General features: G+C 48.7%; 1 protein-coding gene across 1 annotated transcript in view; it reads right to left on the bottom strand.

The window, feature by feature from the left end:
* LOC144802263 (uncharacterized) overlaps nt 1–26,360 on the bottom strand; it is a 252,421-nt gene that overhangs the window by 71,916 nt on the left and 154,145 nt on the right. The window contains exon 2 of the mRNA XM_078671800.1: nt 19,603–20,007. Coding sequence (XP_078527926.1) covers nt 19,603–20,007 — 405 coding nt within the window. The remainder of the gene's footprint in view (nt 1–19,602; nt 20,008–26,360) is intronic.

Here is a 26,360-nt window from a genome sequence, read left to right as displayed (position 1 = left end):
ATCCAAATGCTGCTGGTGGGCTTGCAGCACTGGTTGTGCCACTCACAGAAGCAGCCTTGTAAAATGTGTCTAAGGTCTACCATTGCAGAGCCTGCGTGCAGTCTGGTACGGTCATGCTGACTGGGCAAGTGCACCCACTTGCATGTCCCTAAATCTTTCCTTTTCTTCATATCAGTCACCCCTATGGTAGGCCCAAGGGCAGGGTGCATTGTAAGTATAAGGTAGGACAAGCCCTGGTGTGTGTGGCATGTCCTAATAGTGAATTACAGCCATTTTCGTTTTTCACTATTGCAAGGCTACCTGTTTTCCATAGGCCAGAATGGGCTGTTAGATTATTACATGTTTAGAATCCTAACGGTCTCAGAGAACATGGTAGAAATTCGAGTTTAGTATGCCTGAACTCAGAATTTATTTTAGAGGTTTTATGTAGCGCTGGCTGTACCCAGGTGTATCAGAGCGCTTTACATTTTTGAGACAAGAAGGTCAATAAGACAGGGGACATAAATAGTATCAATGTATATAAACAACATAAAAGTCACGGCCTGACATATTTCTCAAAAAATATGGGGAATAAGCACACCAAAATGTGGAAGATGTGATAATCAAAAATATCATAAGGCACAAATTGAAAAGAGAGCCGGCAAATTGCACAGTCAGAGTAGGGAGGTTAGTGGTCCGTTAGGTTGGTAAGGAAGAGAGCGGGAGTGAGAGAAGTGGGGAGGTTGGAGGGGATGAGGGCTGGGGGTGGACAAGGGAAGGGGGGGTGCAAGGAGGAGTGAAGGTGGTAAACAGGGAAGGGGAAGTGACAAGGAGGAAGGGCGAGTAAGGCTGAAGAAGGGAGGGCGGGTGCATCTAGGGTTGGACAGATGTGGCCGGTGGGAGAGAACGGATAGTGATTAGGGTCCCCAGTACTTATCGAGGAGATGTAGTTTGAGTTCTCTTTTGAAGCTAGCGAAGGAAGGGTTGCAGCGAAGGTCAGTTGGAAGGGAATTCCAAATGCAAGGTGCGTTGCCGGAAAAGGATCGTGACTGGGTTGTTTTCTTTTTTAGAAGGGGGGATAAGAAGGAGGTTGTTAGTAGTTCTCAAGGAACGGGAGCAACCAGCTTTAGTGAGTGTGAATGATAAAATACATCTTTTAGTGAAGTTGGTTTTAACAATCTGTGTTTGCAAATACCACTTTTAGAATGTAGGTATTTGCTTGTCTAACCTTTCAAGCCTGCATCTGCTAAGTTGTGTATTCCTCTGTCTGGTATTGTGAGTGACAGGGCTGGGGGATTCCAAGAGACAGGATGAGTCAGCCCAGTGGTGAATAGAGAGATCTGCATCTAGATGGGAGGGAGGAGTTGCACCTGAACCTTGAATAAGGTTGTGCCTGCCTTCCACAATGCTGGCTCCACCTCCTGGGGAGTGGCTGGTGTCTCTGCCCTGCACACTGAAAGAAGAGAAGGAGTCCTGTAAACGAAGTGCTCCAGGACTGTACTTGCCATCCCCAATGCTTGCTCCACCTCCAGTGGGGCGTCTGATGTGCCTGCCCTGCACTGTGAAAGGAAAGGAGAAGTCTGGTAAACAGAGTGCTTCAGAACTGGTTGGGACTGGGCAAAGGCCCCTCTCCCCTCAGAGAACAAAGGATTTTGGGGTATAAATATTGGGACCCTGATCCCATGAAATTAGATAACTGTTGGACTACAAGAAGAAACCTTTACTGAGGAGAGGAACCTGAAGAAAATGAGGAGAGTCTATTCCCAAGCTGAAGTGCTGCTTGGGGGAATGGCCTGCAGTGGTTGCCTTACTGCCAAAGGAAGGAGAAAGGAACTTTGTGTACTTTGCTTTCAACTTGTGAAGGATCTCCAAGGGCTTGGAAAAGAGCTTGCCTCCTGCTTCTTTGGAAGTGCCTACTGCTGTTTTGGGCCTTCTGAGGGAATGCGTGTCGCAAGGAGCTGGAAGCGCGACTCATCGAAGAAGAAGCGGGTCGCCGTCGCTGTGCCTGCCGTCGCAACTCTGAAGGAGGTTGTCGCCGCTAGAACTGTCGCACTGCACCGCATCGAGAGAAGCGTGCCGCAACAAAGAGGAAGCGTGTCGCTGTCGCTGCTGCTGCCGTCGCAACTCCAAGGGAGGGTGTCGTCGCTGTAGCTATTGTATTACACCGCATCGAGAGAAGAGTCTTGCAACAAGGTCAGAGCATGTCTCCGTCGCTGTGTCTGCCGTCGCAACTCCGAAGGAGGGTGTCACCGCTGGAACTGTCGCACTGCACCACATCGAGGAAAAGCGCCTCGCATCCCCGAGAAGCGTGCCGCCGTCGGAGCTACTGCCGTCGCATCGTGGATGTCGCCGCTGTAGTTGTCGCATCGTGCTGAAGCTTCACGCATCGTGGGAGAAGAGTGTCGCCAGTGGAGCTGCTGCCGTCGCATCGCGGAACAAGGGTGCCGCCTCTGGAAGATCTTCACGTCTTTATTTCTTTGCAACTGTACTTTGCCGCATTTCCCCCGCTGTGACATTGCTTGTCGTGGAAGCGCAATGCAATGCAAGGTACATTGACGCAAAGTGTTGTATCTCAAGAACTGAACTAAACTAAGCTACATCTACCATCTTAAAGTAACAGTATTGTGTATTTTTGTCGTTTATGGTCTTGTGGTAACTCTATATAAAGAATACTTATTTTTTATATAAAACCTTGTGTGGTGTCCATCTGTAGTGTTGTCACTGGGTTACTGTTTGCGGTCACACAAACAGTGGTGCCTCTGAGATAAGCCTTTCTGCTCATGCCAAGCTACCATGGGGGGGAGCAGGGGTTATTTTAGGAGTGTAATCCCCTTATCCTGACTAGAGGCAAGGGTCCCTATTTGTCACAAGTACCTACCTGTGCCAACTAGAGACCCCCAAATCTAATACCGCTTTATATGAAATAGTGGTCATGTCTTCTTGAGTGTGTACAAAATAGCCTAATGCGCGTGCCACACAGTAAGATTTTTTTGTTGTTGCAGTTTTATATCACACAAACTCAACCTGAAGGTATTGGTGCGCTTTACATGAGCACCAGTTACATTACACAAGGACACATTCATTTTTGCTTTTGTAGATAGGGGGAGATTAAGTTATTTTGCCCAGAATCCCAGGATGGTAAGCAGACGCCGAGACTCAAACCTGGTTCCCCAATGCCAAAGGCATCAGCTCTGGCTGGTACGCCACACCCTCTCCTCTGAGATTAGAACACTGGACAGGTTGGCGGTGCACTCAGTCTCTCTCATCTGAAACAGCTGCACCTCTTGACTTCCTGTCTCCATCACTGGCTCTTCATGGAATGTTGTTCTAGCTGTCTTTTAAGTAGCTCTGATTGCACTGCATCTTCTGGGCTGGCTTGACAGCGAAGCTTTCGCCAGACAATTATATGAGCATCACCAGGAGTGGGGCATTGGCTCCAACCACATGTTGGAAAACAGGAATACATGTTTTGATTGGGCAGAAGTTGGGAGCTTCCACAAAAAAGTGTGCGCCCTCCACATAGTTGTGATCATTTTGGTCTGGCTTGATAACACAGCTGTCGCCAGACAATTATGCAAGAACCACCAGGAGAGGGGCTTTGGCTCCACCCACATGTTGGGTGTCGGGAGTACATTTTTTAATTGAGCAGCAGTTGGGTGCTTCCACAAAAAAGTGCTTGCCCTCTAAGTTGCTGCCTTTTTGTTTAACCAGTTGCCAGATCTTGAACTTTAAGGGGGTACATTTATGCCATCATAATTCTACTTAAGTGGCTAACATAACTAGATAATTGATGGTGGTTTTCCCTGGCACCAGCACAGACAGAAGGAGGCAGTCAATGTACATGGATTTAAGGTCTGGTTTGATAGTGCATTCATAGGCCTGATCTACTGTTTTTGCCAATGCTTGTTTTGTTTATTTATCTAACTGCCTGAGCGTGAACTTTTAGGGGTGCACAAATGCCATTGTGGTGCTATTAAAGAGTCTTAGGTAACTTGAATATTTATGGAGGTTTTTTTGGCAGCAGCACAGATGGGAGGGAGGGATAGTCATTAACATACATGGATTTTTAGGACTGGCTTGAAAGGTGTGTTCATAAGGTAAACCTACTGGCATTACCAATGAATGTTATGGTCTGACTTGATAGCACAGCTGTTGACAGATAATTACGTGTGCATCACCAGGAGAGGAGCTTTGGCTTCACCCACCTCTTGGGAGCCAGGAGAACATGTTTTCCCCGGGCAGAAGTTGTGTGCTTCCACCAAACGTGATTGCCCTCCATGCAGCTGTGATCATTTTGTTTATTTATCCAGATGCCTACGTTTGAACTTTCAGTGGCACAGGCATGACACCTTAAAGATATTAACGTGTCTTTGATAAGGAAATAATGTAAGGGTGTTTTTCTCTGGCAGTAGCAAAGATGGGAGGAGAGCAGTCATGTACATGGATTTTTGGGTCTGGCTTGACACTGCATGCGTCACCTGACCTTTTAACCAACACAGTTCCTCACAAACACAAACCCATTCCCATTCTCATATTGTCTTTATGCTACACATTACCATACAGCATTCCTTTAAAGCCAGACCAATTTGAATTGCCAATGCTGTCCGATACTTGACTATATCTTTTAGTTTTAATTTCCTCACCCAAATCGCTAACAATTTTCAGGTTGTTAAATTGCTCCATTTACAATGTTCGGTTTTATGTGATGTTGTTGCCATGGGTGAGCCGGAGTGAAGATAAAGCAATTCACAAATGACACTTCCTCTTTCAAATCTGTTCTTCTCCTTTCGACTACACATTAACAGCCTCAATCCCTTCATCGAACCTCTCAAATTTCCCAGGCCCATGTGCCAGTTGCTCATCCAGAGGAGTGTTTTTATCTTTGCACTCTACGACATTTTGTCCAAATGTGATCATGAAATCCACAAGACTACAACTCCCAGAATGCAAAGGAACAAACTTAGATTGGATCATCTATTCACGCACTGAACTAAAAAACATGAAACGCGAGCTATGCTGCTTCATATGGGTCTTCAGATATGGGGTAGTTGTTACTGAATTTAGGATCAAGGTTACAAGGCCTTTTGCCCCAGATCACTCTTGTGCTTCCTACAAGTAGAGGTACAATTTCAAGGTCATCTGGGAGAGAGGGAGGAGAACACAGGATCCTGAAAGAACTCACCACCTTGTTTTTGTCTGTCTTAAGGTGGTATGTGTTAGCCCTCCGGCAGTTGCCTGCTAAAAAAGTCGCCACCCTTGGTAACAAGCATTGGCAAAGCCAACAAGTCTGCCGTTCTTAGCTTTGTCAATGCTTGTTTTGTTATTTTATATTAGCAGCAAAACGTTATTGTTGCTAAAGTTGCCATGACCTCATCAAGTAACAAATATATATATATTTTTATATATATACACATATATATATATATACATGTTTTAGGGGCCTCAAAAGACACAAGTTGCCTAAGTAGACCTTTTACTTCAGAGAACTACTTTGTGTGTGGAAATGCTGGCTCCTTGCGACAGGGCAGAATATCGCTTGCCAATGACTGAAGTGGGCTTTCTCATCGCCCCATGCTGTCTGCTGTAGAAAGCAAAAGAAAAATATGAATGGCATAATAACAGACCAATGGATGGAGAGTGCTGACTGAAGTCATAACTATAATTGTTGTAAAATCAAAAGATATTGGTTAACCCCAGACCTAATAATGTACACTCTTGTAGCTAGTCTAAGCAAGGATTGACTGTGCCCGGAGCCTGTAAGCCGTATTTCGGAGACATTCATTCCTGGTGGCCTCAGGGGTCTGCATAGCATTTACAGCCTGTACAAAACTCTTTATAAAATAAACTAGCAGCCCTTCCCGACGTTGTCCGGGTATGAATTGCTGCCGGCCAGTAGTATATTGTTTTGTAGGATTTCGTTTTGTTAGCATTTCTTATCTGTGACAGGCCTGTGAAACGCTCCGATTCACAGTGCACTGCTGATGCACTTGAGAGGGCGCGTTCAGTAGTGTGTGAACTTGAGTTTCCCTTCTTTATTTTTCCTTGCAATATTATATAGCGCGAACTCGACAACATGGCATGAGCACAATTTACATTACAGAAGAACATATTAATTTGTGGTAGGCATGGGGAGACACATCGATTTGCCTGGAATCACAGGATGTTGAGCTGATGCCGAGATTCGAACCTAGCTCCCCAGCTCTAAAGTTCGCAATTCTAGAACTTGTGGCGGGAGGTGTGTCTAAAAGTGTATGTCGGTGCAGGCCATCAATGAGAGAGACCTGTGCATTTTTCAAATCGGTGGTGAAAAAATATGAGTATGTTGCTGGAGATGTGGGCCGCCGTGCCACCAATGTACTTACCGGGGAGGGTAAACACCCATTATTCCGCAACTTTCTTTCCGCATACCATCACTCCGCATACTTTCATTACGAAAGTACCATGACTCCGCAATGCCATTATAACGCATGGCATTACATTTTATATGTTTTTACCACGCATGTATTTACAACGAAATTCGTTGCAAATGCATGAATGGTAAAAGCATGTTTTTTTTTAAATGTTTGGATAAGGTAAGTATGGGTATAGGGTATATGTTTTGGGGTACTGAGGTATATGTTTTGGGGTGTTTGGCTATTTTAAGGGTTCAGATATAGTTTTGGGTTAGGGGTACAGGGGTAGTTTTAGGGTTTAGGGATAGGTGTGGGTTTTGGGGTACAGGGGTATTTGTAGGGTTCAGGGCTAGGTTTGGGTTTTGGGGTATAGGTGTATTTTTAGGGTTCATGGGTAGGTTTGGGTTTTGGGGTACAGGGGTATTTTAAGGGTTCAGGGCTAGGTTTGGGGTTTGGGGTACTTTTAGGGTTCAGGGCTAGGTTTGGGTTTTGGGGTACAGGGGTATTTTAGGGTTCAGGGGTAGGTTTGGGTTTTGGGGTACAGGGGTATTTTAAGGGTTCAGGGCTAGGTTTGGGTTTTGGGGCACAGGGGTATTTTAGGGTTCAGGGGTAGGTTTGGTTTTTGGTGCACAGGGTATTTTAGGGTACAGGGCTAGGATTGGGTTTTGGGGTACAGGGGTATTTTTTAGGGTTCAGGGGTAGGTTTGCATTTTGAGGTACAGGGGTATTTATAGGGTTCAGGGCTAGGTTTGGGTTTTAGGGTACAGGGGTATTTTTAGTGTTTAGGGCTAGGTTTGGGTTTTGGGGTACAGGGTATATTTATAGGGTTAAGATGGGTTAGTGTTGATGGGTGTTGGGGTATTTTAAGGAGTAAGGGTGGGTTTTGATTATGGGGTGCAGGGGTATTTAAAGGGAGCAGGGTGGACACCCGAAGCTGGAATGTACAGAACCTGGGAAGAAAAAACAATGAAATATTTGGCACAACGCTCGCTTTTTTTTCCCCGTAATCCCACACCCAGAACACGCCCACAGCACACAACATAAGACATGGCATGAATGGCGGAACGTAAATACTACAGTTGATGGACAGAATGCAGAACAATGTCATACATTCACTCCAGTACAGAGATCTGGGCCTAACTCTATCGTTTTTTTGCACTCCACACCACCCCAGTTCAGACATGGCCATATGAAAATCAGCCTTGAACATGTGCCTCATGGGAACAGTCCAGCCCGAACTGCCAAACCATGTCTTTCCTGGACCACAATTAAGCATCCTAGGACCAGTTTCTGACTATCAGCCGTCTCCAACCAGGATAACTTGACTCCAGTGGTGTGGAGAGCATGGGACTAACGTCTGAGCATACACATCCCACTCGGGGTGACAAATGCAAAACAAGCATTGGAAATGCAATAGGTCTCGCATTAGAAAAGTTGTAGTTATTGGTCTTGTAAATGACATTTTTTATTTATTTGTTTGTTTTTAAAATTGCTAAATTGATGGCTTTGTCATTTACAATGCCAATAGTTATAACTTTCGCGAATGTGACACCTATAGCATTTGGAATGCAACATATTTTGTATTTACGTCACTTAGATGGCAGCTCTGGTCGTTAGGCCACATCTATAGAGAGCAGGAGAGTGCAGCAGGGGAGAGAAGCACAGCAATGCAATAGGTCTCGCATTAGGAAAGTTTGAGCTATTGGTATTGTAAAGGACACATTTTTTATTTATGTGCTTGTTTCGAAAATAGCGAAATTAATAGCTTTGTTATTTACAATGCCAATAGTTTTATCTTTCGCAAATGTGACACCTATTGTAACACAATATGTGTTGTGAGGGTGAGTGAGGGTGAGGGGTTGAGGGTGAGTGAGGGTGAGGGGTTGAGGGTGAGTGAGGGTGAGGGTGAGTGAGGGTGAGGGGTTGAGGGTGAGGGGTTGAGGGGTTGAGGGTGAGTGAGGGTGAGTGAGGGTGAGGGTGAGTGAGGGTGAGTGAGGGTGAGGGGGTGAGGGTGAGGGGGTGAGGGTGAGTGAGGGTGAGGGGTTGAGGGTGAGTGAGAGTGAGGGTGAGGGGTTGAGGGTGAGTGAGGGTGAGGGTGAGTGAGGGTGAGTGAGGGTGAGGGTGAGTGAGGGTGAGGGTGAGTGAGGGTGAGGGGTTGAGGGTGAGGGGTTGAGGGTGAGTGAGGGTGAGGGGTTGAGGGTGAGTGAGGGTGAGGGTGAGTGAGGGTGAGTGAGGGTGAGTGAGGGTGAGTGAGGGTGAGTGAGGGTGAGTGAGGGTGAGTGAGGGTGAGTGAGGGTGAGTGAGGGTGAGTGAGGGTGAGTGAGGGTGGGTGAGGGTGGGTGAGTGAGGGTGAGTGAGGGTGAGTGAGGGTGAGTGAGGGTGAGGGTGAGTGAGGGTGAGGGGTTGAGGGTGAGTGAGGGTGAGGGGTTGAGGGTGAGTGAGGGTGAGGGGTTGAGGGTGAGTGAGGGTGAGGGGTTGAGGGGGAGTGAGGGGTTGAGGGTGAGGGGTTGAGGGTGAGGGGTTGAGGGTGAGTGAGGGTGAGTGAGGGTGAGGGTGAGTGAGGGTGAGGGTGAGTGAGGGTGAGGGTGAGGGGTTGAGGGTGAGTGAGGGTGAGGGGTTGAGGGTGAGTGAGGGTGAGGGGTTGAGGGTGAGTGAGGGTGAGGGGTTGAGGGTGAGTGAGGGTGAGGGGTTGAGGGTGAGTGAGGGTGAGGGGTTGAGGGTGAGTGAGGGTGAGGGGTTGAGGGTGAGTGAGGGTGAGGGGTTGAGGGTGGGTGAGGGTGAGGGTGAGTGAGGGTGAGGGTGAGTGAGGGTGAGGGGTTGAGGGTGAGTGAGGGTGAGGGTGAGTGAGGGTGAGGGTGAGGGGTTGAGGGTGAGTGAGGGTGAGGGTGAGTGAGGGTGAGTGAGGGTGAGGGTGAGTGAGGGTGAGTGAGGGTGAGTGAGGGTGAGTGAGGGTGAGGGTGTGTGAGGGTGAGTGAGGGTGAGAGTGAGTGAGGGGTTGAGGGTGAGTGAGGGTGAGGGTGAGTGAGGGTGAGGGTGAGTGAGGGTGAGGGGTTGAGGGTGAGTGAGGGTGAGGGGTTGAGGGTGAGTGAGGGTGAGGGGTTGAGGGTGAGTGAGGGTGAGGGGTTGAGGGTGAGGGTGAGTGAGGGTGAGGGTGAGTGAGGGTGAGGGGTTGAGGGTGAGTGAGGGTGAGGGGTTGAGGGTGAGTGAAGGTGAGTGAGAGTGAGGGTGAGTGAGGGGTGAGGGTGAGGGTGAGGGTTGAGGGTGAGGGGTTGAGGGTGAGGGGTTGAGGGTGAGGTGGGGTTGAGGGTGAGTGAGGGTGAGGGGTTGAGGGTGAGTGAGGGTGAGGGGTTGAGGGTGAGTGAGGGTGAGGGGTTGAGGGTGAGTGAGGGTGAGGGGTTGAGGGTGAGTGAGGGTGAGGGAGTGAGGGTGAGTGAGGGTGAGGGAGTGAGGGTGAGTGAGGGTGAGGGAGTGAGGGTGAGTGAGGGGTTGAGGGTGAGTGAGGGTGAGGGGTTGAGGGTGAGTGAGGGTGAGGGTGGGTGAGGGTGAGTGAGGGTGGGTGAGGGTGAGTGAGGGTGGGTGAGGGTGAGTGAGGGTGGGTGAGGGTGAGTGAGGGTGAGGGGTTGAGGGTGAGTGAGGGTGAGTGAGGGTGAGGGTGAGGGGTTGCGGGTGAGTGAGGGTGAGTGAGGGGTTGAGGGTGAGGGGTTGAGGGTGAGTGAGGGTGAGGGTGAGTGAGGGTGAGGGTGAGTGAGGGTGAGGGGTTGAGGGTGAGTGAGGGTGAGGGTGAGTGAGGGTGAGGGTGAGTGAGGGTGAGGGGTTGAGGGTGAGTGAGGGTGAGGGTGAGTGAGGGTGAGTGAGGGTGAGGGTGAGTGAGGGTGAGTGAGGGTGAGGGTGTGTGAGGGTGAGTGAGGGTGAGAGTGAGTGAGGGGTTGAGGGTGAGTGAGGGTGAGGGTGAGTGAGGGTGAGGGGTTGAGGGTGAGTGAGGGTGAGGGGTTGAGGGTGAGTGAGGGTGAGGGGTTGAGGGTGAGTGAGGGTGAGGGTGAGTGAGGGTGAGGGTGAGTGAGGGTGAGTGAGGGTGAGGGGTTGAGGGTGAGTGAGGGTGAGGGGTTGAGGGTGAGTGAAGGTGAGTGAGAGTGAGGGTGAGTGAGGGGTTGAGGGTGAGGGGTTGAGGGTGAGGGGGTGAGGGGTTGAGGGTGAGTGAGGGTGAGGGGTTGAGGGTGAGTGAGGGTGAGGGGTTGAGGGTGAGTGAGGGTGAGGGGTTGAGGGTGAGTGAGGGTGAGGGGTTGAGGGTGAGTGGGGGTGAGTGAGGGGTTGAGGGTGAGTGAGGGTGAGGGTGAGGGTGAGTGAGGGTGAGTGAGGGTGAGGGTGGGTGAGGGTGAGTGAGGGTGGGTGAGGGTGGGTGAGGGGTTGAGGGTGAGTGAGGGTGAGTGAGGGTGAGGGGTTGCGGGTGAGTGAGGGTGAGGGTGAGTGAGGGGTTGAGGGTGAGGGGTTGAGGGTGAGTGAGGGTGAGGGGTTGAGGGTGAGTGAGGGTGGGTGAGGGTGAGGGTGGGTGAGGGTGAGGGGTTGAGGGTGAGTGAAGGTGAGTAGAGTGAGGGTGAGTGAGGGGTTGAGGGTGAGGGGTTGAGGGTGAGGGGGTGAGGGGTTGAGGGTGAGTGAGGGTGAGGGGTTGAGGGTGAGTGAGGGTGAGGGGTTGAGGGTGAGTGAGGGTGAGGGGTGAGGGTGAGTGAGGGTGAGGGGTTGAGGGTGAGTGAGGGTGAGTGGGGGTGAGTGAGGGGTTGAGGGTGAGTGAGGGTGAGGGTGAGGGTGAGTGAGGGTGAGTGAGGGTGAGGGTGGGTGAGGGTGAGTGAGGGTGGGTGAGGGTGAGTGAGGGTGGGTGAGGGTGAGTGAGGGTGAGGGGTTGAGGGTGAGTGAGGGTGAGTGAGGGTGAGGGTGCGGGTGAGTGAGGGTGAGGGTGAGTGAGGGTTGAGGGTGAGGGGTTGAGGGTGAGTGAGGGTGAGGGGTTGAGGGTGAGTGAGGGTGAGTGAGGGTGAGGGGTTGAGGGTGAGTGAGGGTGAGGGGTTGAGGGTGAGTGAGGGTGAGGGGTTGAGGGGAGTGAGGGTGAGTGAGGGTGAGGGTGAGTGAGGGTGAGGGGTTGAGGGTGAGTGAGGGTGAGTGAGGGTGAGTGAGAGTGAGGGTGAGTGAGGGGTGAGGGTGAGGGGTTGAGGGTGGGTGAGGGTGAGGGTGAGGGGTTGAGGGTGAGTGAGGGTGAGGGGTGAGGGTGAGGGTGAGTGAGGGTGAGTGAGGGTGAGTGAGGGTGAGTGAGGGTGAGGGTGAGTGAGGGTGAGGGTGAGGGTGAGTGAGGGTGAGGGGTTGAGGGTGAGTGAGGGTGAGGGGTTGAGGGTGAGTGAGGGTGAGGGGTTGAGGGTGAGGGGTTGAGGGTGAGTGAGGGTGAGTGAGGGGGTGAGGGTGAGGGGTGAGGGTGAGGGTGAGGGTGAGGGTGAGTGAGGGTGAGTGTGGGTGAGTGAGGGTGAGGGTGAGTGAGGGTGAGGGGGTGAGGGTGAGTGAGGGTGGGTGAGTGAGGGTGAGGGTGAGTGAGGGTGAGGGTGAGTGAGGGTGAGTGAGGGTGATGAGTGAGGGTGAGTGAGGGTGAGGGGTTGAGGGTGAGTGAGGGTGAGGGGTTGAGGGTGGGTGAGGGTGAGTGAGGGTGAGGGGTGAGGGTGAGGGGTTGAGGGTGAGTGAGGGTGAGGGGTTGAGGGTGAGTGAGGGTGAGGGTGAGTGAGGGTGAGGGTGAGGGGTGAGGGTGAGTGAGGGTGAGGGTGAGGGTGAGTGGTTGAGGGTGAGGGAGGGTGAGGGTGAGTGAGGGTGGTTGAGGGTGAGTGAGGGTGAGTGAGAGTGAGGGTGAGTGAGGGGTTGAGGGTGAGTGAGGGTGAGGGTGAGTGAGGGGTTGGAGGGTGAGTGAGGGTTGAGGGTGAGGGGTTGAGGGGTGAGTGAGTGAGGGGTTGAGGGTGAGTGAGGGTGAGGGGTTGAGGGTGAGGGTGAGTGAGTGAGGTGAGGGGTGAGGGGTTAGGTGAGGTGAGGGTGAGGGTGGTTGAGGGTGAGTGAGGGTGAGGGTGAGTTGGGAGAGGTGAGGGTGACTGAGGGTGAGTGAGGGTGATGGGTTGAGGGTGAGTGAGGGTGAGGGGTTGAGGGTGAGGGGTGAGGGTGAGGGGTTGAGGGTGAGTGAGGGTGAGGTGAGGTGAGTGTGAGTGAGGGTGATGGTGAGGGTGATGAGGTGAGGGGCGGGGGGGGGGGGGGGGGGGGGGGGTAGGGGGTGAGTGAGGTGAGGGTGAGTGAGAGTGAGGGTGAGAGGGGATGAGGGTGAGTGAGGGTTAGAGGGTGAGTGAGGGGTGAGGGGTTGAGGGTGAGTGAGGGTGAGGGTGAGGGGTTGAGGGTGAGTGAGGGTGAGGGTGAGGGTGAGTGAGGGTGAGGGGTTGAGGGTGAGTGAGGGTGAGTGAGGGTGAGGGGTTGAGGGTGGGTGAGTGAGGGTGAGTGAGGGTGAGGGAGGGTGAGGGAGGGTGAGGGAGGGTGAGTGAGGGTGAGGGTGGGTGAGTGAGGGTGAGGGGTGGTGAGGGGGGGTGGGTGAGGGGTGAGGGGTTGAGGGTGAGTGAGGGTGAGGGTTGAGGGAGAGTGAGGGTGAGTGAGGGTGAGGGTGAGTGAGGGGTTGAGGGTGAGGGTGAGAGATGAGACGGTCTTTGAGCGCCTCTGCTGTATTTGCATTTGGTAAAACAGCCTTAATGATGTGTTGAGTGGCGCCCCCTGCCATGTTGCAGGCCGCCGTGTGGGGGCCTGCTAAAGTGTACGGGGAGGGGGCAGCAAGCACAATTTATGGTGTCTAAAGCGACCCTTTCCTGAGAGACAGCCTGGAGACAGAGGATGTTTATTTCAAGGAAGTCCAGCGGCCTTCGCGTCTGGGCAGCATTTAGTAAAAAACAAAAAAAAAGTACAAATATTTAGAAGCATTTACATATGCATTTAATCCATCGTACAAGTCTGTCATTGCACGCGGGTGGAATGTTTGTCTACTTGCTGTTTATTTTGACATCAACAGATGCAGGGTGGGTGACGCTCTGTGAAGGAGTGCAGCGTGGGACCCGTGGTGTACGTGGCTAGTGAACGTGAATAGTGCGCATATAGTAGTTACTGCAACAAAACCTATAAAACCGCATAAAACCTAATTTAAAAAAAAAGAAAAAAGAGACAGGCTGTTATAAACAATGGAATTTACACACGTGCTTGTTGGTGATGTATTCGCCTACATCACTTATAAAACAAGACGGATTGAAGGCAGAGAAGGGGGAGGAGAATGCGACATGGCGGGCAGGGAGGGGGCGGAGTGGGGAGAGGGTGTTAAGCAGCAGGGGCCTTTGAAGTGAAGCTAAGCTTCACTTCAAAGGTGTGGGAGGAGTGCGGCTGAGGGAACAGACGGCGATTTGGTGATGTGCACGCGCATTTTAGGTCAATGCGCAAGCGCATTGACCTAAAAGCCACGGCACAGCACCAAATCGCCGCAGTTAGGTAAACTTTGTTGAAAGCCCTATAGTCTCGCTCTGCTCAATGCGCATGCGCATTGACAGGCGAGACCTAAACAACAGTTGACGGACAGAATGCAGAACAATGTCATACATTCACCCCAGTACAGAGATCTGGGCCTAAATCCATCGTTTTTTTGCACTCCACGCCACCCCAGTTCAGACATGGCCATATGCAAATCAGCCTTGACCGTGTGCCTATGGGAACAGTCCAGCCCAAAGGGCGGAACGTACTACACGCCGCCAGCATTTGTCACGCCCCCAGCACAACGCAGACACGCCCACAAGGACTACTTTGCTGGCACGGTTCTTTTACCTTTTAAATGTATATGGTGGGCGTCTGCATAGCCTATGTCCTTCTGCTGCAACTGCCCTTTCCAACGCTGTATTGGGTGTTGTGATTGGTGCTGTGGTTCCTGAGATTACCCCGCCTCAAAGGTTTGGGCTCTCTCTTTATTATATTAGTATAGATATTAAGTCAGTGGCAAAGGGACAAACATAATTAGTATAAACAACAGTTTCAGGATCAAGTGCGTTTAGCTGTTTCTCGCTCTAAACATTCATGTAGCAACACAACAATCACATGGTTCTATAAAATATAAATAACGAGAAATGCTATTCACAAGCTCCAGGTCCTCCTTTTATGGACACCGGAAAGATGAAAGCCTGTACGAGCCTCGTCTAGAATGGAACCTGTGACCTTCTGATTTCAAACAGGCCTTCGACATTCACCCAATCCAATGATCGAATTTCTCAGTTATTCAACTTACAGTGGTTGGTAAAATGAGCACCATTTTCTAGATTAGTACATACAGCTTGAATCAATAAAATAAATGAATAAAACAATGAGACCTTAAACCTGTCCTGGGGAGCATATATACATGTATGCAATACATATGCCAGGTTAAGTTGTAATTTTGACAATCTGTACATAAAATGGTATGGTATACTAAATTATGGTTTGGGCCTGCCATTGTATGGTGTGGTATGGCCTGGCATTGTATAGTGAGGTATGGTATGGCGTTGCCTGTCATTGTGCAGTAAGGTATGGTATAGCCTGTCATTGTACAGCATGGTATATAGTATAATAACACTGAATGTGGGCTGACAACAGAATCAGCATTCTTAGGTATTCAGGAAAACCCGACCAGAGATCTCCTACGGACCGTCCGGTCCTTAGAGTCGTCGCGCTGCAGCCCGCCGTTTGTCCTCCATCGCCCCCGCCTGCCCCGTCCCTTCCCGGGCACCGAGTGGAAAAAGAATCGGATGCGACGCGGCGGCCAGGCGGAAACCAGGACACTGCAGGGCCGCGCAGCCTCGGGAGGGTCAAGGCGGCCCCGCCCCCAACCAATGGCAATACATAGCACATTACTCTTGATGTATCGTGACGCATAGTTTATGACGTGTAAAAGGTATTACAAATCAGTATTTAAGCAGGACAAAAAAAAAGGTTTAATTACGCGCAGGGAGGACACAAATAAATCAGGTAACGGGATTATAACATATGAGTCAGTAACCAGCGAATTTCCATTCATATTAGCCTTTCTATAGATAACTTGGAAGTTGAACTTTGAAATCTAGCAGCTGACCCGTGAAGAAAGGCTATTAACAAATGTTCCTCACTAATTATTTGTATTCCCTCTGTGCCGTGGTCTGTACAGAACAGCACGTAAAGGTTTACTTACACATCGCTTTATTCGCTACACCATTCGCCTACCTATTTTCTTTGCAAGCTGTGGTTTAAGAACCCCCTTCCCCCCTTCATCTTGCCCCCCCCCCCGCACAGACACACACAGACCCCACCCTGGATGGCTTCTGGCTGCCGCCTCACCTGGGCCCCATGCCAAGGCCTCCTTCGCATGGCTGTGGGGTTTCTCTGACCACAACCAGCCAGTGAAAGAAACACACAAACCCAGTGTTTACGTTCTGCTTTTCAAGAGACTGAGAAGCTATTTTTGTACCATATATGGAAAAGAGTCACATATTGGCATTTCTCACAGGAATCCGGTCAGAGATGAGGGTTAGCAAGCATAAAACCAGCCCCTACCCTTTGTATAGACTCGATTATAGTATGGGGAAAATAACTGATTCTGATGTGATTTACCAAAGAGCCCAAAGAAAACAGCACCGTGTAGCTTTTATAAAATCGGTTTCTTGTTACCCATCTAAATCACATTCATTATCATCAAACTTTGAAGGATGAAAGACTGTTTCGGCCCTGATAGAATCAGAACATGTGGTTAGAAAGCCACACTCGGGTGATTATTTATTTGAAAGGTTTTATATAGCGCTGGCTGGACCCAGAGGTATACTGTGGAACCAGCCAACTGTGGCAGCCGCTGGCCTTGGGGAACACAGGGGGAGCCTCGAAGGACAGTCTGTGTTTGGCGTCGGGATTTCAGTGTCAGATTGTGTTAAATTGTATATGTGTCATACTGTATGGCTTCAGCCTCCAAATAACATGGATTAGCCGTCATGTAAAAATACAATACTATGGAAAATGTTACAGTGCGTCTACAATTGGCGTGGGTACCGACATCAGGTGAGCGTAGAATAAGGCCCGCCTTAGGGCTGGCGTAGCCAAGATCTAAAGTTATGAATAATTACACCTGCAGTGGGCTTTGGGCCATACCCCATTCACCGATTTGCTTGTTTGGGTCAGCCCCCTTCAGCCACTGCTTGTTTGAAGTGTCCCTCGCGTCAGTGTCATCCCACAGCATTTGTAGATGTTTGCACTTTTAATTACCCGTTTTGCACTAGTTACTGGTTAACAAAGTAGTCCCCTTACTGGAATTGCAGTTGCTATTGGCCGTGCAGCTCTCACAAGCATGCGCAGGCGTGCAGCTTAATGTTGTATTTCTGCTCCAGCACATACACAACAACAATCTTTATTCAGGTGGAAGACCACTGCTTTTAAAGCCAAAAATGAGATTATTTTAGTTTTCACCTAATAAAAGCAGTTCTTCACTGCAACATAAGATAATGGGAAAATTGTATTTCCCAAGTTTGTTTTCAACATTTGCCTCTTGCCTGTTCAGACATGCTGGCAGGTATGCCTACAGCTCACACCACAAGGTGATGTAAGCAGCTGGCTTATTACAATTCTGTGAAAGCAAATGCATGAATTACAAATCAAACGCCCTTTTCCATTTGTACACATTACTGTGCCAATGAGAGCGAGAGAGAAAGAAAGTGTGTGTCTCTCACCTGTTTTCCGCTGTTTCAGTGGATTTGGCCTCCAGGCGGTCAGTGAGCGTGCAACACATTTCGTGTGACAGCAGAAACCTAGTGTATGTGTGCACTGAGGCTAAGGTGGTCCACAAGCATGATAGAATGAGTTCAATGAGATGAGGGCGAGGAGCCCACCTATGATATGCACGCGTGACCTTTGCTATCAAGTAAACTCTCACAGTGAACACAGATCTCAGCGGTTGGGCAATACGTGGAGTTCAGCGACTGGGCGCCTACACAGATCACAGCAGTTGGGTGGTACACAGATCTCAGCAGTTGGGTGGTACACGGATCTCAGCGATTGGGTGGCTACACAGATCTCAGCGACTGGATGGCTACACAGATCTCAGCATTTGGGTGGTACACGGATCTCAGCGATTGGGTGGCTACACAGATCCCAGCGACTGGGCGGCTACACTAATCCCAGCGACTGGGTGGCTACACAGATCTCAGCGACTGGGCGGCTACACAAATCCCAGCGACTGGGCGGCTACACAAATCCCAGAGACTGGGCGGCTACACTAATCCCAGCGACTGGGCGGCTACACAGATCTCAGCGACTGGGCGGCTACACAGATCCCAGCGACTGGGCGGCTACACAAATCCCAGCGACTGGGCGGCTACACAAATCCCAGCGACTGGGCGGCTACACAAATCCCAGCGACTGGGCGGCTACACAAATCCCAGCGACTGGGCGACTACACAAATCCCAGCGACTGGGCGGCTACACAGATTTCAGCGACTGGGCGGCTACACAGATTTCAGCGACTGGGCGGCTGCATAGATCCCAGCGACTGGGCGGCTACACAAATCCCAGCGACTGGGCGGCTACACAAATCCCAGCGACTGGGCGGCTACACAGATCCCAGCGACTGGGCGGCTACACAGATCCCAGCGACTGGGCGGCTACACAGATCCCAGCGACTGGGCGGCTACACAGATCCCAGCGACTGGGCGGCTACACAGATCTCAGCAGTTGGGTGGTATACGGATCTCATCGATTGGGGGTACTAGGTGTAGTTGACTTCTGAGGCTGGCTGAGGTTGTGTCAAGTTCTGCTTCAATTAGTGAGGCTATCTGTGCCCGCGTTGCCTTCAAGCTGCAGTTGTGCAAGGCTCCCACCTCATGCATCGGCACGTAACATGGCAAGATGTTAGAGGCTGAACACAACTGCAATCTGTTGAAGGTCCATGAGCAGATGACACTAGAAGATAGTAGTACGCTCCCTCAGGGCCTGAACTGGTTAGCAACCTCTGCAGGAAGATGAAGGCCAGTGAAACTGATTACCCTAATCTGGTCCTGTTTCAGGCATTGATGTGTCTGACCCTGTGTAGTTCATAACATTGAGGGCTGTGTATGTATGCCCTCGACCACGTTTAATAAGTGTCCCACACCAAGTCGAAAATTCCATAGAAGCAATGTTTCGGGAAATATACCATATTTCAAATGTTTCTTAAAAATAGATTTTAAAAGGAATACAATGCAGAGTGTGATAGCACTTTCACATTTTTCCAAATCGTGGGCCTTCCACCTTAAAAAGGAAGGAGCGAGAAGACATGTACAAGGTTGCCTTGCGCCCACCAGAAGGTATCATAAAATGGCCATTTTACTGCACAACTCAGGGGCAGAATGACTGAGGATATCGCATCCCTGTCTGGAACTGAAGAGGGGCAGCAGGGCGAGGAAGAACGGTTCTGAGGGCACTCCTTCTGGAGCTCAGGAGCCTCACTCAGATGAACAATATTAAGCCAGCTTTCATTCCTAGGCCCAAGGCCAAGCAGTGATGGTTGCTGCTTAGAGGGCAGCGTTAGGGTGGCTGACACCACCGTCTCAGTTCCCGGTGGTTACTGATGATACAATGAAAACCAGTGGGATAAAGTTTCAGAAGTGGCTTTGGCTCAGTAAAGATCTCAATGGAAGGTTGCCATCCAGGACACAGTCATATGTAAAATCTTCCTGCCTCTATAAAAGAGGAGGGAATTGTGTTTAATATAACAGATGCAAAAAAAAAAAAAGAGAGAGAGAGAGAGAACATATTGGAGGAGAAAACAAGAGAATTACAATGACCTGAAGAGAATGTTTGCATGCATGTCTGGGGATCACATGCTCTTGCATGGTCCTGGTGGACGAGCTGTCCAAGCAGAGAACTAGCAGCCTGAAGACTAAACAAAATGCAGCATTGGGATAAAATGAGCTATATTTTTGGGCAAGAGTAAAATCAAGAAAGCGGCGCAGCTGAAGAGCACATTTGGGTAAGTACTGGAAACAGCTCTAGCAGGCCATTCAACCCACAACTCCATTCTCACAACCTGTGGTGCTGCTAGGCTGGGTGGCGACTACCTGTTGACGACATAGCCCCAAGCCAAATACCACGGACAGGGGATATGGTGGACTCTTGGAACCTGGTAGGTCCAAATTGTGGTCACTGTACCTCCATAAGGCAGCTAGCGGCTCACCTGTTTCCTTCCCTGGAGTGGCGGGTGAGTGGCTCTGGGTAGGCCGCACCTCTTCCACCGTGATATTCAGATCTGGAGAGACCTCTTCGGGGGCTGGCGTAAGGTTGGAGACAACCGTAATGTTCGGTTGTCCCTCAGCAGCGGTGTCTTCATGGGTGACATTAACAGTGGTGCTGCCACTCTCTGCTTGTGATACAGGCTCTTGAGTTCCCAGTACGGCCTCTTCTGGCCCCTCCGCTGCAGGTCTGCCGGTAGTCAGCTGTGGGGGTCCAGCATCAGTAGGGGTACCAGGAAAGGGAGGAGAAGTGAAATGCAGAGGAATGCCAGCTGTAGGTCCTATGGAAGATGCCCAGGTGTGGCTTGATGCACCGAGGCTTCCCTCGCCAGTGGTCTCAGCTACAGTTCCTAAAGAAGAAAACATAGAATTAGAACATGTGACTACCTGGGTTCTAAGGAATTTGTTTACATGAGGCGAAAAGAGGCAGAAAACACCACAATCACTAGATCCCATTGCCTCTTTAGAGCCAATCCCCAATGCAACGAAATATAAACATAGAAACAGGACTGCACCTCTTCTCCCTACCTCTAAGTCAGACATTGTCTTGAGTGTGGCTGCTCTGGGATGTACAGACTTATGACTAGGAACCAAGCGGCACTGGTAGTTCTCAAATGAGGACCAAACATCTCACTTGCCTGGAGGCTGCGCAGCGAGGTATACCGCAGACAAGTTCATCGTATAGGGAAATTTCATAAGACTATGTATCGACCCCCGGTGGACTGTTTGACTTACCAACAGAAGAGTTCTGCTACTACTCTTAGGCCTTCAATCAAAAGCCTGGCAGAAAAGGCACCTGTAACGCACCCTCCTGAATTTTGCGTGGCATCCTCAAATAAGAAGCTAGGGGCACGTGGTTCCATCAGTGGGACCGCATAGCACCCAGCGTTCCTCCTTTTACGTAAAAGCGACTTTCTGCGAAACTGGGGTACAGTGGCTGGGCTGTGTTTGTGAAACCCTTTGAACCCGCGAAGCCTGGGTTTGAATCCCGTGCTTGGATCTTGATTGAAAGTAGTCTGAGTTTAGGCAAGTTACTGCCCCCAGTGCCTAAAATGTAAACCTGCGAAATGCAAATATGCAATGTAATTGTGTAATTCAAAAGCTGTAATAATGTACTAAAATCCAGGGCTCCCAATGTAGGTTTGCTCTAAATAAATACCAACAGAATTCATAAACACTGGTGTTTCGCTAAAAAGCTCATCTAGTCAGTATGTGATCCTTGCCAAGTCAGGCTCCCAGTACCAGAACTCTCCTTATGGCACAGAGTGAAGCTTCTGAAAGATAAGCTGAGGACATATGTTCCCTTCCACCATCTGTGCTCACTTTCATTTGGTCCCCGAGCCAAACCACTTTTCAATTTGATTTGTTGCAGCAGCTGAATCTTTTCACTTGAAGCCCCCACTCTAAGAAACACACTTCCTTCGGGAATGCACTGATAGCAAACCATGCAAGTTTAACAGACCTGGTTGTTTCAAGAAATAAACTCTGGCTGGCTAGTGCCACTAAATGTATTGGATTGTTTTTCATGAATGGTTTATTGATAAAAACGTTTGTTGATCAAATGAATCAAATGTTATTCAGAACACTGACTATGAATGAAATACGGTTTCTGACACTTTGATAAAGTTTACTAGCCACCGTACACTTTTTTATCGCTGTCTTCAGGCACCCGAGAGGCGAGAGTGTTGCCTGCATCGTGTTACCATCCCGACTGAATGGGAAAGGCAAAGGGCCTCATTATGATGTCGGGCGGATCACCACCAACGCTGTCTGACATCTGAGGCTGCGGTCCGACCGCCGGATTAGGATCCCGGCGGTCGGAGCGCATCGGTCGGAGGGACAGTGCAAAGCCTCCCACAGGCTCAAGGACCCCATTGGGGCATCAGTCGGACCGTTATCCCTGCAAAGGGGGTGGTGCCGAGGCAGGCACCGCCATAGGGATTATGGTGTTCCTTTCCAACAGCCTTTTCAATGCGTACCGACAGAATCGGACTTTGGGGGCCCCTAGTAGGATCCCTGTCGCTCCTTGGCCTCCACTATGTGGCCTGGAGGGCACATGTGGTGCCCGCCCAAACATCCATGCACCATGTGCCAGGCATGACATGGTGCCTGCCACACGGTGCATAGAATTTCAAAAACATCCCTTTTTCAATTGCAGCTTGTGCTGCAGCCCTTTTCCGGGCCGCAGCAGAAGCAGCAATAGAAAAAGGGGTGTTTACAACCACCTGCACAGGGCTGTCAAGACCGCCAACTCCTTGTCGAACTGTCCCTAGCACGAAATGATGGCGGTCGGACGCTCGTCCAACCACCGTATTTAGGCCCAAAGTGTTTTCCATGCAAAAAAAAAAACAACCATGCATATTTAATCATATGAAAAACAGAAGAAACTACTCATCAATTCCTTGACAGGATTTCACATTTGATACCAATCCAAGCTAACTTTAAAATGTTCTCAGATCAGCAGCTATTACAATATAATACTTTGAATTTGAAAGAGGCAAATATTATGCATCACATTTTAAATTGAATGTTAGTAAGACACACAAGCACACTTTCTGCAGGGATGTGTCTTGCTCAAAAGGCTCTCTTCTAGGAGGCCCACACTGTGAACATACAATATACTAGACCCCTAAGCGGGAGGCAGAAGGAATACAACGCAGCTGGCATCCGCAGAATTAAAGTCACCTCTCATTACAACTATGCACATCTATAGCTCCTCTCGATGAATGCAGCACTATACATGTTTTCCACAAACTATTTAATTTGGGAAGTAAAAAGAGAAACATAAATAAAATGAAATCCGTGTCCTTCCATACAAGACATCAATATTTGTCTTTGTCAATAACATCTTGAATATTGTGTGCTGAATGTGTGTAGTACTTTCTTGAAATCCTTCCAAGGTGAATGATGCATTTATTCTTTGAATTCATTCTATGTTGCCCTCTCATGTTCTTTTATGACTTTCCATAAGTGTCACTAGTTAGCACTTCATTTGCATAGTTTTCTGTACTGTTAATAGGTAATCTTCCATATTATCACTGTTGTATTTTTAACATCATTTACTAATACACCATCATGTTATCACTCATAAATCGAATCTCTGGCTTCTGTTGCAGTTCATTTTTTTCTTCTGTGCTGAATATTTCCTTCACACCAGAGCTCTCATTTGATTGTTTTAAGCACTGAAACCCTTGCCTTCTCTTTCTTTCACTAACTTCACTTTCCATCTTAGAATCAAGATGTATGTACTTAGTATTACTTCATTTTGTGTACTTCATTATTATTTTAGAAGGTATTTCCCTTCTTAAAAATTAATAAATTGCAGCATTTTTTATTTCACCTCTATACGGCCCCTTTAGGTCGGTCTTAAAAGGGTTTTCTTGTGAACTGTGGTTTCTGCAAATTCTGCTTAGTTCTTCTAAATATATATGTCATCATTTCAGATCTCACCATTAATTTGTCAATCATACTCTTGCCTAAATGCCCGAAAAGATGTTGTCAATTGATTTTATCCAAACTTGCATTGCAATTCCTCATGAATTATTTTTTTCAATTTTGGCTAGAGCATGTTATTTTGAATCATCTCACAATTATGTTTTCTCTACTGGTGAGAGTACTACGGTCGAGTCAAAGTTGGGCATGCTCCCAATACAAACATCAATGTGTTTACCCACAGCATTATCCAAACTCTTGGACACTGAAGATGTGTTATTTTTAAATGCAATCTTAACTGCAGTAAAAAGAGAGGAAAGACTACGCCTGCAGTGTACAAACACATCACCTACTGAACACAAATAGTGTCTATATTAGAATGGTAGATAACCTGATTTTTATTTTGTCATACAGAACATGGGATGCCTGCTTGCAAGAGAAAGTTGAGAGTGCCAACATATGCCTAGGCATTCCCCTGAAACATCAACTGCCTACAAGGGGCTCCCTCCTGTGTTACACCTTGTCAGTGGATGATACTGCTTTGGTGTCCAGGCTGTCTGTGAGTGTGCAACACATTCCCTATAACAGCGCCTGCTCCATACCTGCTACCGTAACAGAAGCACTCAACACATGAGGAGGGTTGATGAACAAAAAGAAAGGAAAAGAAATCACACACATTCTTTGCGGGCATTACCAACAAATTCTAGTGACAGATCAAGAGGGAAAGAATATGCACACTATGCAAAATGAGGGGCTATAAAAAAAACTTCCCTTTAACATCCAGACCCACAGGGTAGCATCATCAGTGATGCCAACAGACTAGGACCACCAGAGGGTGGGATGCTTTAACACATGAAACTACTGCAGCTATACCTAGGAGCACTTCTAACAAGACAATAAAATGCAGATGCCATAATCTTAATGTCCCTCTAATATTAATCGTTACAGCACTTCAGCTCAGTAAACTCTAGCGCTGCAAAGATGGCATGCGCTGGCAGATGACAACTTGGGACAATATGTTATTCCATAGGAGCTGGAAAGAGGGGCGGAAGAGGTGTGGCGCCAGGGCGACTGACTCCGGAATCTGGGGACCACGGTTCGATCCCCGGCGCCGTCAGCAGATTAGCCCAGCATCATGTGACTCTGGGCAATAGCTCGCTTAATCTTCCCGACGGCCCCCAGCGCCTAGAGACCCTTACGGGTGATTGTGCGCTTTACAAATGTGGATTTATTATTTTATTATTATTAATTCTGCAAGAACCTTTCATTTCAGCTGGCTTCCAATAAAGTCAATTAACCAAATGGAAGCCTAAGCACAGTGGCGATATTTCCTCGAAAGAAACATAAGCAGCAACTGAAAAGGAGAAACTGGGAACAAAAATCCAGCAGCAAGGTATCAGAGCAAGTGAAGTGGGGGACATAACCCAAGACGACAGACATCTGCCCCCTACAAAAAAAATCCGCCCTCATACAAAGGAAGTCATCAGAATTAATATTCATAACAACAGATCATAAGCAAATGTATACCAGAGGTTGATCAACCAAAGGCTGAAGCGCCAGAGAATAGGATTCTGCAACCAGAAGACAAATCCTTGGCAAAGCACGTCAAAACGGAGAAAGCACCTGAACCAACGAAGATCAAATGTGAAGCAATCACTGATCACAGTCACTACTGCTGGAAGCCAGAGACTGCAGAGAGAAAGGGCATTGACAGGCTCCATCAATATTGGGGCACCTCAGCGGGAAACTAAATTTGGGTTTATCGCCACCTAGCTCTAGGCTTCCTGGAGAAGTGGCCGCATGAGAAAGTAAAAGGAACACCAGAACGGAGACTCCTGGGATATGCTCTGGTTTCCAATAGTTTCAAATGCAAAACTAACAATAACAAAGCTTAATCACCAAGAAGTTCAATCGACTTAATCAAGAACTGATAACAATGAAGCAGTTCTCATTTGACGAATCACAAATATCCTAACCAAAGAAGACATCGGCATTATCGCTCAACAGAATAATGTGAAGCAGGCGAACAACTATAACCGTAGACCCAGGAAAACTGACAGGGAGGAGAAATGGCATTCATAAGAGATAAAATCAGGTCGTGGAAAATTGTACCCATTGCATCTAGTTAGTATTCAAACCCTCAAACACAGAAGACAAACTGAAAAGCTAATACCACACACACACACACCACAATGACAAACTGTAGATGTTGTTAAAAACTAGTTGCCCCCAAGAGCACCACTAAACCATGGACATGAAGCCTGATCCAGTGAGAAACCAACATTAACCCGTTGACCTTGGCATGAATTCCACCACTGTGCGGGTGAAATAGAGAGTAGGCGTGGTTCGGACGGCCCCTGACTGTCCTTCGCACATGCCCACTGTGCCGTCGGACGGCCGGGGGTCATCTGACACATCGAACGGATTAAAAACTTTTTTGAAACATAAATGGAGTAAACAACCAACCAAAAAACGAACCAAGATCCCAACCTGCTATAAGCAAGCAAAACTGTTGAAGATGAGAGAGGTTTGGCCAGTTCTTCAGGGGACATGAGGGTTTCGGGGTAGACATCTGCAACAATATGGGGATGATTAAAACCTAAACACAAAAATTAAATGTATTTGCAAGACACAAAAGGGTTCTGAAAACTAAACTGACCTGACACAAAAGCATGCCCATTACTACTGCACTTCTAGACTGTGCAGACCTTGGCGAGGTATAATCAAGTTTATATGTTTTTTTCCTTTTCTGATAGGGGTCCTCATTTTTAGTTTTACAAAAAGGGCGTGCCTTCACATTTTTAGCATCTCCATAGTCAACGAATAGTGAATCCTGACTGATAAGGGACAACAAATTCCAGCATCTGTCAAGATGTTCAACACATTACCAATGGGCTTCTACGAACCTTCTTTGCAAAAAATTAGCTTTTTCAAAATCTTAAAACCATCTCTTTCACCAGCTGTTTGTGGCTGCTTCTAAAGGCTTTGTCATTACACTCTCTGGACAAAAAAAATCCTTTTACAGTATCAGGTAGCCAAACCGCTGAATTCACGAGCCGTACCTAATGCCAGGGCAGGCCTCGGAGCACGAGCCTCTCCTTTCCATTCAGTCATTTATTTATTTGAAAGGTTTTATATAGCGCTGGCTAGACCCGGAGGTATCAGAGCGCTTTACATGAGTATCAGACCATAGTAGCAGGTTACATCGTTACAAAGGTTACACAGTTATTAGAGCATAGCTACATAGTTACATGCTAGGTCGAGACAAACA

Source organism: Lissotriton helveticus, chromosome 1_2, assembly GCF_964261635.1.
Source record: "Lissotriton helveticus chromosome 1_2, aLisHel1.1, whole genome shotgun sequence".
Lineage (NCBI taxonomy): Eukaryota > Metazoa > Chordata > Amphibia > Caudata > Salamandridae > Lissotriton > Lissotriton helveticus.
This window is presented reverse-complemented; position numbering and strand designations above follow the sequence as displayed.